This window comes from Trichoplusia ni, chromosome 12 (assembly GCF_003590095.1).
Source record: "Trichoplusia ni isolate ovarian cell line Hi5 chromosome 12, tn1, whole genome shotgun sequence".
In the NCBI taxonomy this organism is placed as follows: Eukaryota; Metazoa; Arthropoda; class Insecta; order Lepidoptera; family Noctuidae; genus Trichoplusia; species Trichoplusia ni.
The window spans coordinates 507918-521373 of NC_039489.1; the positions used below are offsets into that span (position 1 = coordinate 507918).

The 13456-nt window shown below is 33.2% G+C and overlaps 1 protein-coding gene across 1 annotated transcript; it reads left to right on the forward strand.

Annotated features, from left to right (window-relative positions):
• The first annotated feature begins 300 nt into the window (after positions 1-300).
• Positions 301-9979, forward strand: LOC113499447 (nischarin-like). Its single transcript, XM_026879930.1, has 4 exons — positions 301-922; positions 1173-1419; positions 3190-3308; positions 7828-9979. Exons 1-4 carry the CDS (start codon positions 482-484, stop codon positions 8416-8418), a joined length of 1398 nt encoding a protein of 465 aa, XP_026735731.1. The 5' UTR covers positions 301-481; the 3' UTR covers positions 8419-9979.
• Positions 9980-13456: the final 3477 nt, after the last annotated feature.

Below are 13456 nucleotides of genomic sequence, written 5' to 3' on the forward strand. Positions count from 1 at the left end.
ATCTTTCTAAATGGAATTCGATTTTCACAATTTATGGCCTCGATACATCTTCCTAGTGATAAAAATGTAGTAATAAAAATTCTTTGAAAATTACAATGTAGACCAATCGTTTAAAGAACAGAGGAGTTGTAATTAAAGTCTAAAAAACTTATATCGATATTTACTAAGGCAAATTGTTTTTACTTCAGTCACATCACTCTATTTATTTGAAAAGAAAGACTAACACGTTATCTTGACAATCATTTAATTAAAGATTAAAACTTCATGATGTAAATTACAAAACGCAACAATCTTTGTCAGATTGACGGACCGCATAGTGTCAAAAAAATGTCAGTTGTAATTTTCACTCGTACGGGTGACGGGAACTTCGGAAACTTACACAAATAGTGATCCGCGAGATGCTTTCATCTAAATAATCGCAATAAAATACACTGATAAACAGTAGCCTTATCAGCGTTAGTATTCATTTAAATTGTACACAATGTCGTCGTTTATAAATCATCGCGACGACAGCTTTGTGAGTGTAGATGAGGCTTCGACAAAAGATAGTGTAACGTATTACAAAATAAGTGTTAATGTGGGGCCAGTGCGGTGGAACGTGTTGCATCGGTACAGTGACTTTGTGGAGCTGCACGACAAGCTGGTGACCGACCATGGCGTCGCGAAGGAACTCCTTCCTCCGAAAAAGGTCATACGCAACAAAACTCCGAAATTCGTGGAACAGAGGAGGGAAGCTCTTAGCGAGTACTTGAAGAATGTGTTTAATTACCTAAGGCTAACGATGCCGTCCGAGTTCGCTCACTTCCTTGACTTCCATTTGTATGATATATTTTTCTTGCTGCAAGATTTAGCAAAAACTCTTTTCTTGGAAGGTGATAAGCTTCTGCAGAATGAGAAGTCACATAAGTTTAGTCCTTTGGAGGTAGGTTCAGTGAATTAAAATATTTTTTAAATGCAATAAATGAAAAGTGAAACAGTAACAATAAAAATTGGTTTTAACTAAAACTATGTTCATTATATAATATTTTTCTGTGAAATAATTGTCATCATTAATTTTGTATCAAAAGCACAAAACTATTTTTAATTACACCTTTTTAATAATTAGTTTACACTAGCTAAAGCTATCACAACACCACAACTTAGAACATTTATCATTATATAAATTCTTCCAGTTACACGCAATAAGTGAAAGATTAAAAATGGCATGTCCGCCAACCGAGAAACAAGACCAAATGTACGACTTCAGTCATGTGCTGGACTTCTGCTCACAACTACGGTCTCTAAACATCGAAGGAAGTTACGAGAAACTTGGTACTAGCAACGTAATACCAAATGATCTGCGTTTTGATCTGATACCATTTAAGTCTCTTGTTGATTTGAAGATACTTGGTGTACCGATGGCCTGTATTCAGAGTGTTGGTAAGTGTTTTATCTTTAATTATAAATGCATGTTTTTTATGTTGTTGGTGACCATCTTATAACAATGTTATTCTTATAGTGGTTTATTTCCATGTAACAATCTCCTAACAAAAACATTGCAATCACTTTATGGGTACAAAAATAATGGTATCCGATTCATCAATCATACATATGAGAATTTTTGCTATAAGATATGTATTTTTTAACATGAGTTTTAAAGATTCTTGGTACACCACATCATTAAGCATACTATAAAATTTACTGCAGTTATACAGCCTTATCTGTCATGGTAGCTTGTACAGATTATTACTCAAATTACTGAAATCAAAAATAGTCTAAAACCAATTCAAATTTTCTATAAACCAAATGAAATGAATAAAATTAAATGATTGTGTCATGTCCTCACAACTAATGTATAAATTAATTGTATATCATTTAAATTATGTGTTTCTTTGTCTATTGTCTAATTAGTGTGAAAACAAAGTTGTGTGTTATTTCAATTGTATCATAAATCTCATTATCAGGCTATTGTCCTCTTAGATTCTATGTCTAGTTGCGTTATAATATACTGTGTACAATAGAAATGTAAATAAATACATTAGTTGTAATTTTATTGATATTTTTCTGACAATTTCATGAAATGCATAACATTCGTGAAGTGTACCTTACCTAACATAATAATTTTAACTGCTTCAAAAAATATTTTGTTTTTCTTTTTTATAAAAGCGAATTTCCATGTTTTTTTTTCCTTTTTTTAACACAACTGCAGGGTTTGATTACTCTCATAATGGTCATCAGTAGACAGTAAAGGCCTTTGAACACGTCATATGTTACAGGCGCCTATGACTCGTATACGATTCGTTGATGACGTAGCGCGCTGACAACACAAACAGACGCGAATATACCTGATATAACATGGCGCTTCGGAAAGGAGTCAAAGAGTTTGTTAGAGCGAGATAAAAGTATACAAGCAGGTTGTGTGAAACAGAGACAACAATATTTTGTAGCACGTTCCCGACGTGCCAAGTTACATCAGCCGCACTTTATTTGGAATACGTAAAATGTGCAGACTTGGCCGGTTATAAGACCGTAAGCACTCGGTATTTTAAACGAGCATTTTTGTTATACCTATACCCTGTCATACAATGATACGAGTTATGTATAAAAATCTTATTAATTTAAAGCTATAGGTGCTTCATTTACGCACCGTCTGCGCATTTAAAGAACGCCGTGTTATTACGACCTAAGAAACGTGTTCCTTGACCCTTGCACCAAGTTTTGACATTGACTATGTATCGATAATTTAAATGTTTTATTCAATTTAGGTATAATAATATCACTATTAAAATTATAGTTCCACTTCTAATCAAAAGTTTTTCCCTTGTGTTTCGCATTGATCAAGCTCAATTGATCATAGCCTTTTCTCAACTATGTTGGGGTCGGCTTCCAGTCTAACCACCAGAATAACTGAGTACAGTGCCGGCAGCTAAGTACTAGTTTATTACCAGAAGCGACTGCCTACCTGACCTCCTCAATCCAGTTACCTGGGCAACATGATACCCCTTAGTCTGGTTGTCTGACTTTCTACCCGTAACGACTGCGAAAGATATTTGAATAACAATTTAACATGGCTTCCGAAACACGAAGTAACTCGTTATGACAGAAATGGTCACCCATCCACAGACCGACCGTATTTAGCGCAGCTTTACAGCCACGAGCTCCTCATGAGCATTGATCAAAATAGGTATTTATTATATTTATCTATTCAAGGTGGCCTCCGCGACACCCTCGTGAGTCTCTCCGTATTGACGGCCAGTGTCGTGTCACTCAACGAGTTCCTGCTTGTTGATATCCTGCACAAGGACCCCTCGAGCATCGCTGATACAGTGGTAAGTTAAAAACAATTCTTTTGCTGTAGATAAAGGGTCTAGTTTACATCGAAATTGTTGATTTGGATTTTGGTAATGTGACTTTTAGTGGTAATGCTATGCTTATAGTGATTAAAGGAATTTGAATCTTGTTTTTATAGTTTTAATGTTCTCTTTGCTTTAGCCTATTTCATTTTGAAAATGATTGATTCATTCAACGCAATATTGAATTTGAACTATCTGTCTGATTTCATAAATATTAAAACGCCTCGTTGATAGCCACTTGGGTTATTTATTTTTATCGAGTTTTTGGCGTCATGCAGCTAATTATATTTCTAAATGTTCCCTGTTCTTTTAGCTATCCTATTAGTATTATAAACGCGGAAGTTTTTTTTCACGATATAATCTAACTTACAAACAAAACACTGGTTTATAACCAGGAGTAACAAATATAATCAAAAAATGTCGACACTAGATCTTTTGGTCTCAATTCTTATCAACACAAAAATCAACCGACCTTTGCCAATCGCGCCTTTATGCAGTAAAAATGTCAATAAATATTAACATAGTGGTATTTTACCAAATGACCTTGAATGTTATCTAGTCTTTATTCTAATCATGTGCTAAATTAGTCACAGAGTCATTTACTGTAGCCATGTGCATGTGGTGACTAATAAAATTACTAACTTAAGCTAATTTTGGAGCATGTGTTTGATATGCTTTACTACTTACTATCCTTTCAAAGATAACCGCAGTAAATACTAGCGGTCGTGGTGAAATTTCATCTTTCTCCTTTCTCGAGTTTCCAACTCAAATCGGGCCAAGTTTCATCGATGCCGATTCAGCGGTTTATTCAGTTGAACCGTGAAATGTTTAAACAAACACAATCGTCTTCTATCCGCCGTTTCGTTTTGATTCTAAATATCACACATTCATGAATAAGAAACGTGATATCATCACTTGAAATGACGTCAATTAATCTTGTTTTATTATCAAAGGACTAAACACTCGTGTAATCAGATAATAAATAGGAAGTGACTAACAATGTAACTGTATTCAAGTATAATTATTGTATTCTAATTTTGTTCTTATTAAAAAAAAACAACTCCCGTAATAAGGCATTTAGTCCTTATGTCGCGGGGGTTTCACAAACATTTAAGTCACGTGTACAAAGACACTCGGACTCAGGACAAACATTTGTGGATCACGCAAACGCTTGACTACGCGGGATTCGAACCAGCAACACGTCGCGCTCTGTGGGTTTGGTGTGGTGACCATAAACAGGCTATTGCCGTAACCATCACTGCAACGAACGTCTTTGGACATGTGACCCCCGCGGCACGAGGAATTAATTCCTTAGAGCGGGAGCTGTTCTCAAAAAGTAAAAATAAAATATTGTAAGAATAAATTCTATGATCGTTAATATGAATGCGATTGTAAGTTGATTTGTTACGCTTTCACGCCATGACCAGTGAATCGATATGAAAACTTCTTTCACCAATGGGAAATTAATGCTACCAACGAGTGAAATGATTCATTTATTCTGTAAGTAGGATATAGCATCATAATTATGGTTTCTTTTAATTTTTTTGTAACCCGCTTGACTCGATATTTCCTATCTGACTACACTAAATTTAAAACAAGAGTTGTGGCCAATGCCCCTTTTAAAGTCCAGACGATTGGTATGATATGGTAAGTTTATTAAGTAATGCTGAATATTTCCTTGCATTTTGTTATGATTAACTTGAATTTAGCTATACTTTATTATATCCCCATATCTCCACGAGAACGGGAAATCTTTTATTGTGTTTATCCTATTACATAATATTATAAACGCGATAATTTGAATGTATGGATGTTTGTTAGTCCTTCACGCAAAAATCACTCAAGGAATTTAGGGTACTCAGTTAGTAGTTTATAACCTGTATTAATACATAAGATAATTTTAACAACATTTAATGTGCTAAAAAGTAGTTAACAAAAAGTAATGAAAGCATTTCTACATTAGACGTAAACAAAGCGTTTGTTAGAAATCGATAAGCGGTACCTCCAGACAACTGTTACGTATCGTATCGTCTGTAGAGCCTTGAATAATTTACTGTGCCAATGCAGTGACTCATACGAAACTAAAGTACTATAGTTTTACTTTCTTATATCTAAGAGATTTGTATACGAATCGTATTCGTAATCTATTTGTTTAAAAGGAACACGATTTTGGTGTTTTTGTATAAAAACTCACTTTAAGAATAAAACGCGTAACGACTGATTTAGACCACTGAAAATTTAGATTCTTTATTAAAAGACTGCTTAGCTTTCTTCAAGTATCCAAACAAATGAAGTACCTAAATGTCCTGTTTCCATTATTAAGAACAGGGCCCCAATTCTGCTATGAACAATAGCCAATGAATGAATGAAATTTGGCTTAAAATGACAATGTTCGTATTCTCTTAAGCATTTTTATACACAATAATTGGCAATTCAGTGCGGGACGGTACACCCAAGGTCAATACAATTAAATTCCAATTATTGTATTGGCAAAATGCTGGGAATAGGAATAATTTAAAATTTAATTCAATTGCCATTAATTCATCGGCCATTGTAAAATAGCAGAATCGGGGCCCTGGGCTCCAATTCCGCTATTTACAAAGGCCGATGAATGAATGGAAATTGGTTAAATTTTACGCGATTCGTATGCTCTTAAGCATTTTGAGATTACGATAATTGGAACTTCTATTGCCCGTGACTGTTCCACCCCTTACTAAATTTCTAAATTATTGTGTTTGAAAATGGCTTAAGAGAAAACGAAATGTGTAATTTTGATCCAATTTCCATTCATAAGTAGTGGAATTGGGGCCCTGTAAGTTAATCTAGTTTAACAATTCACAGACAATATGTCACACAGTTCGTTCTAACATTATCGTTTGACCTCGGAACGCGAATGACTACTGCCATTCAGCCAATGGGTTTATCTGTAGTACTGTGCCGCGCTATTTATCTCCACCAAATAGGTCGGATATCTGTCCTGTATAGCCTAAACAGATCCTATTTAGGTCATTACGTTTCAATTTTGGCCTTGACTTAAAAAAAATAGTTTTACTAGGGAGTATCGTGTTGCCCAAGTAACTGGGTTGATAAGCAGTCGCTCCTTGAAAAACACTGATACTTAGCTGACCCCAACATAGTTGAGAAAAGGCTATGATGGAGAAATGGTTGTATAATAATCATTTGTAAATTGTGTTGCCTAGTGTACTTCAGAAAACTGAAACTAAACTAGATGATGTTTTACTGTCTAATCAATGCTACTTTACACCCTTAACTGATATACCATGGTACTTAGCGGCGACTTAAACAGTGGCTCATTCAGTTATTGTAATTTGAACGTCTCCTTTAGTGTGTTTTGCGTGATGCAGTAAAGTAAAAAATAAGTTTATTATTGTACAATATTGATATCCTATTATTTTTCTCATAGCACTATGAAATAAGATGAGAAATAATGTTATTTTATATAACGTATTTCGCTATGCAATGTCGCGGCACGAATGTACGTCATTCATAAAGGTTTCGCAAGGTTATTAAGTTACGTTGTAATCCGTATTACATAACGTTATAAAGATGTTCTAAGAAGGGCCTTTTAAAAAAAGAATCAACTCATTACGTCATCCATGGGAACATAGAAAAGAAAAGCCATGGAAAGTAATCAAAGTCATTTTATACAACGAGTTCGAGAATTACGTCAAAATTGTTTTTTTTTTAAGAATGAAGAGATTAATTTTCATTTTGAAACCATTATTTTATAGCATAAGCAACTTAATTACTGAGTAATGAAGTCTCTATTTGCACTACGGTACAACGAAGTACAGATAAAGATTTTACAAGTTTGTGTCATAGCTATGGTAATAGTCTATTTCCAAACACTTGTTTATAGAAACGTTGAGCTGTTTGTAAAAAACAATAGGACTTTTGTCTCGTAGAATATTATTGTTAGTCTGATTCCGAGTTTCTTAATTTATTTTTTAGTCAAAAGACTAATCATTTTCTAATGTTATAATAGTTACGTAACCAGTATCCAATTGATTATAAACTATCGTTAGAAACTGGACGCCCCAGCCGTAGGAAATTAATTATTTGACAAAGACCAGGCAGCCTCGGCATTCTAATATTCTCGTTTTCAAGAATTTAAATTTCTCTAAACATTCAACTAGTTCTTACGACGACTTTTTAATGAGCTGTGTAAAATGGGATTTTTTTTGGATTCCAAACCCAATTGTAAAACGGAACTCGTCACGGAGGTACCGCTGTCTGTCCGTACGTCACCAGGCCGTATCTCACCGATAGTGATAGAAAGACAGTTATTTTTTCATACCATGAATACCTATTGCTGTAGCAACAACGTATTTACAGTTTTAAATTTGATGGGTGTTTAGTCAATTTTGTTTGCGAATTTGTTGTTTGTCCTATTTGTACGGAACTCTCAGTATCGCGACTCTGAGACGCACTTGACCGATAAAAACTCTAAAATTCTACTTTCTTTTGTCAACAGAAATGGAAGAAGCTATCACTGATAAACTTCGCGAGCAACAACATACAGATCGTGGACTGGGCAATAAGACTCGTCCCGAAACTACAGCACCTCAGCCTCAGCTCGAACAAGCTAAAGGAACTGTGCGACATCTCCTGTCTCCACGAACTCCGAGTCCTGAACCTCTCCATGAACAGCTTCTCGGCCTGCGAGAACTGGCACGCGAAGATCGGCAACATAGTCAAAATAGATCTGTCACAGAACAAAGTGGAAAGTCTTCGCGGTTTCTCCAGACTCTATTCATTAGAAAGCCTCGATCTAAGCTGTAATATCATAACAGATGTCGAAGAAGTCCAGCATATTTGTAATCTTCCCTGTTTAGAATATCTATGGTTAACAGCTAACCCTGTAGCGTCATCCATAGACTATAGAGTGAAAGTCATAGAACAGTTTAACGCGAGGATGACGGAGCTGTGCTTGGATAACGAGAAAGCGTCTGAGAAAGAATTAGACACAGCGAGAGTACTTCAAGCGTTAAGGGTTGTCAAAGAAGGTAAGACGCCCAGTTTCTTACAGAATAATAATACGACTCACAGTTTCCATAAGAGTTGACAGTAAACGTTATTATTATAAGCTTAAGGTAGGTTTTTGTATGCAAATATTTCACTATCCCAAGAAAATCAACTTCACTAGCGCCGAAAATATATATTCTGTTAAATTGTTTATTTTTTTATAAGTAGTAATATTATGTGAAGAATTTTGCAGACTCGTATTTTTAGTTGAAAACAAAATAGCTATAAATTGATTCTACTGACTTATCTGTATACAAGTACCAGATAAAAAACTAAACAAATTATAGCTAATCAAATATCTTTACTAAATTCATTTATTTTTGCTTTAAAACTCATTTGTAAGAAGTTTCTGTTCCTTGACAACCTTATTTCGTGATGTTCTTAAAAAGATCTTTATTTTTAAATCAAGCTTCTAAAGTTGTCTTTTTGTAAAACATTTTAACACTCCTAAGATTAACTTGTGATAATTCATGATTTGTTGCAATCCTATTAATTTTTTATAATGCTTGAAATATTATTTACGAATGTGATATTTAATCCTATGATAAATAACTTGTATTTTTAATATTATAATGGAATTGACCAATAATATTTAAGTATAGATTACGAGTGCCTATTAAGGTAATGGCGAATTCGTAAACATTGCGTTTCATGTAAGTAGATGAAATCTATTCGAAAATCTAAGTATAATTTCGAATATTATAATGTAATTGGAAAAAACAGCTTAAACAGCCATCCGTTGTTTTACTGCGCTAATATTTCTTGGTGTTAAACTTAGCTCTATTGCGTAACTAAAGCATGCATGCTTTACTGGCAAAAGTCTCTTGAAGAAAACACACCTTACAAATTAAGTATTATGGTTTTGTGTAACTGACCAAGGATTGCCAAAGATTGATTGATATTTCAAAGAATGTTTGCTAAAAACTTTTCTAATTGTCTAAACATGTTTATAATGTAATTAAAACTGAAGACAACCTCATTTTATAACAGATATGTACTGACAATAAATTACATAAGTAACTAACTAAAATTATACATATTTCTAAGATTTAATCTTGACAAAATGACCATCATACCTATTGTTAAATGTAATTAAATTGACGAGGACAAAGCTCGAAAATTATTGAACAAAATTAAACTGTTTGTTTATAGAGAAAAGATAGTCTTTGACAAGACTAGAAAATTTACTATAATTTCTTTTCATACCTAGTTACAATTATTTGTTATTTTAGCTACGCCTAAAATGCAAAAAAATCCAACCTAACCATGTACATGTACTGCATTTGAATTGCAAATCATTCGAATTGAAGTTAAAATACAAAGCCTTACTTATAAAATGTAATTATTAGTTAGATCATAGATCATTATGCAACAGTGTTTATACCAGCATAGACTGATAAAAACCAATTACACCGATTACAAGAGCTGACATCATTAGATCGGTCATGTGTATGTTAGCTAATGAGTTCAATAGTGCAAGTATATGATAATATACTATCTATAGATTATTCGAATAAATTTAATAATGTCTTTAATCTGTTTAGTTTGTCAGACAGAGTTCCACAAAATATTGAATAAGTCTTTTTAATTTTTTTAAAGTATGGAAGATTAAAAACAGTAAAGATGAAATGTGTGGTAGTTGAGGCTAGTAACATCACTTTAAATCACTTGCTAGTAAAAGCGTACTAGTAAGTGACGTCACACGATATTATAAATCAGTGTATCCTCTTTTTTTTGTGCCCGAGATGCGAGAAAAAGTACCTATTGAATATTTTTTGGAAATCTGTGTGACGGACTCACCAGTTTTTTTTGACAAATACCCTATTAAACAACTCTAGCATCCTTACTAACAAGGTAAAAGTAAAAACAGAAATAACATTGATGGCTCTACTGTGTAATATTGTTGAATGAATTTATTACTGATGGTTCAACTCATGTCTGCGCGCGGAGCTATTTGTGCGTGCTCTCGAACGAGCTGTCCGTAAGGCTTTCCTTATTCTGGTCGGGCGCTGAGCTAACCATCACTCACCGTCCGAAAGTCCAAACAAAAGTAAACCTTAAGTAAAAGTTGACATTTTTTAAATTTTGTATTCAACTTTGTATGTCAAAAAGAGCTTTATGATCGACTGCCTTTAAACCGAACAGGTAAAAAAGATCTTAATGATCGGCTGCGTTATAACCATATAAGTATATTGAAAAAGGCTGTAAAATGCCTTCGTTACCCGCTGGTTAACTATTCTAAACAAAACCGTCACAAATAAACGATCAAAATATCGGTATCATGATTAATGTATAAATTATCATAATCCCTTGTTTCAATGTCTTTGACCTAACATTGTGCATTGTCTAAACAGTGTGCGTGTTCAATAATGCATATATTTGTGCAATAACATATAACAAGTAGTTTTAAGTTGTATATAAGCATTTTGTACGTCTTAATCCTTATGCCAATGCTACTTGCTGCCTTCTGTCACTGGTATAAGGTTTAAAATCAATTGTATATAAGTATTGGAAATTTGAAAAGCCTTATAAAGCATGGTTATAGGATGTACTATATTTAAAGGGCTAGTTATTAATTTGTAAATAACTTTTGAAACTAATTTTACATGTAAGGTCAACAAGAAAAATATTTAAAATATGTGTGACTGATGCCTCAGGTTAGATATGAAACTAAAAAATCCCGGTGAAATGTTTTTTTTTGTGTGGATTAGTTATATTAAATTATTTTAAACAAAATACGAGCTTCGATAAGAAACTGACGAAAAGTAAGAATGGTATTTCTTAAGAAACACAATGATCTGACCTTTTTTTACTTTAAAATTTAGTTGTTTGGGACCACATTTTGACTTTCATATAAAAACAATTCACTGTGTAAGAATAGAACTTATCTTTACATATTAAAATCGTAAATAATACAAAACCAACAGTTTTCTATACAATGTGTAATATTTTATTTTTCCTAACCGTACATACTATGCTACCATTGTAATTCACGATCCGTTTGTCGTTTAAATAGAATTTAAATTAGTATTGCCTAAATGAAATACCTAATAATACCTATCTGTCGCTATTACAACTTCAAGTGGCGGAACCAGTGAGATTAACAGCGACTTTAAGTGATGGGTCGTTAAGAATATTCACTTTGTCTATAATTATTATATATGTTTTGTTACTAGTATTAACTGAAGTATTACGTATGTGATGAAAAATGTATGTATATAAATGTTTTTATTTTAATTGGTGACGATTAATTTATGATTAAATGTAAGTTATGGTTTAAGTCTGTGTTTAATTTATGTCTCGTTCCCATTTTAAGATTTCTTTTAACCACTTTATAAACTTTTTTCAACCGACTTCAAATAAAGTTCTCAATTTTTCTGTATTTTTTATATTCATCAAGTTTGATGATTTGCCCTATCAAACCACCAGCATCACCTAATCACAGTTAGTACCGGAATTTACATTACTATGCGAGGTCCAAGGAGGTTGTAATAAATAAAACAGAATTTAAAAAGTATTATAATAATATATTACATTGGGAATGTGATCACATCACATACAAGTCTCATACATCCATTCTAACAGTGCATACAACAATGTTACTTATTTGTAAACTTAAATAATATTCTGACCTATTTGGAGCATACAGCCAAAACTTACGAAATTGCGTCGACTGTGTGTCAAAAACGCAAAAAAATCTCGATGAATACAACTAGTAGCACAAGTATTTCTTTACACCTTGAAATCATATTATTGCAGTTGTGGAATAGAGACGTCCTCATGGGTGTAGCCACACTGGGGCAAGCTGGGGCACTTGTCTCACCCTGGCACTGGCCTATAGGATCATAATATCCGTAAGAAAGTTAACAAAAAATGGAGATGGAAGTGGGGATCTGATCAAGACTTTGGAAATGCAATTTTAATCAAGCGAAAACCCTGCGCTCGCTATATTTCTTGCCCAGCCATGTCCAAAAATTACCGAAGGAGGGGGGGGATAGGTTGACTGTTGCCCCACCCTGGGCCTTTGTCTGGCTACGCCCACGGACGTCCCTCTACGCTACATAGTGTTGTCACGCTTGCACAACTGCAATATATAACTTAAAGACGTGGTGGTGGGTATTCTTACATTAACCATTCTTATTTCAATGCAATAAGGTTTATTTTCGTTTATTCGTTATTTATTACGTAGGCTTATAATAAGAAGTTTTCTACTGTTTTATATTTTACTACTAAAGGAGTTCTGTGTTTACTTCATAAGTTAAGCAGTGATTCAGATATCTGCCCTTGTATCTATAAAGCTCACATTTTTCATGTCATTTATTAATTTAAATCAATAATAAACCTTGTGATTAGTTGACCTAAAGACAAACAACCAATCACAGCGTTTTAACATTTAACAGATGATGAACAAAATGTCGTTTTAATCACAATTAGAAGAATAAATATTGAACTCTTATCTCGTAATATTAATTATTTAGCGACCATCAAGCTTTCACTTATACTCTAACAAATACTTAGTATACACTGTCTCAAGTACATGTCATACATTATTTTTTAGCTAATTTTGCTATAAATATGTAAATTTATAAACACGTTATTAATATTTATTAGTAGTTTCATGCTACAAGATTATCATATAAGTAGAAGTATCTTAGTCTATTTTTGGAAGGATTACGTTAATTTAAAGAATAATTTCCAAGCTGAAAATGATTTTATTAAGGTTATTGTATTGTGATAGATTTATGTTTATCATTTAGTTACATATTCGTATATTTTAAACTACATTTAGGGCCAATTCCCTCTAAAAGAGAGTAACCCGCATAAGAGTAATGACTGAGCAAAGTGTTGCGAGTCGCTACCCTTGCCTTTAATAACTTTGAACCTTTTATTTACGTAAATAAGATTCAAAATTATTTTAATACATAGACGCTGCCGTTCGCACTCTTTCAGTGTAAATTGACTCTTATAATCATGCATAACCAATCAACATTTATTCAACATTTTACTTAACTTGCATTACTAAGTAGATACAATTTCTAAACTATGAAATAGGTTTTAATAATCAATTATAATTTATT

What these genes read in the sequence shown, in the direction of transcription:
- LOC113499447 (XM_026879930.1), top strand. Translation starts at nt 482, where the DNA reads ATGTCGTCGTTTATAAATCATCGCGACGACAGCTTTGTGAGTGTAGAT. An exon ending in ATAAGTTTAGTCCTTTGGAG is followed by an intron (nt 923 to 1,172) that starts GTAGGTTCAGTG and finishes AAATTCTTCCAG; the next exon opens with TTACACGCAATAAGTGAAAG. An exon ending in CGAGCATCGCTGATACAGTG is followed by an intron (nt 3,309 to 7,827) that starts GTAAGTTAAAAA and finishes TTTTGTCAACAG; the next exon opens with AAATGGAAGAAGCTATCACT.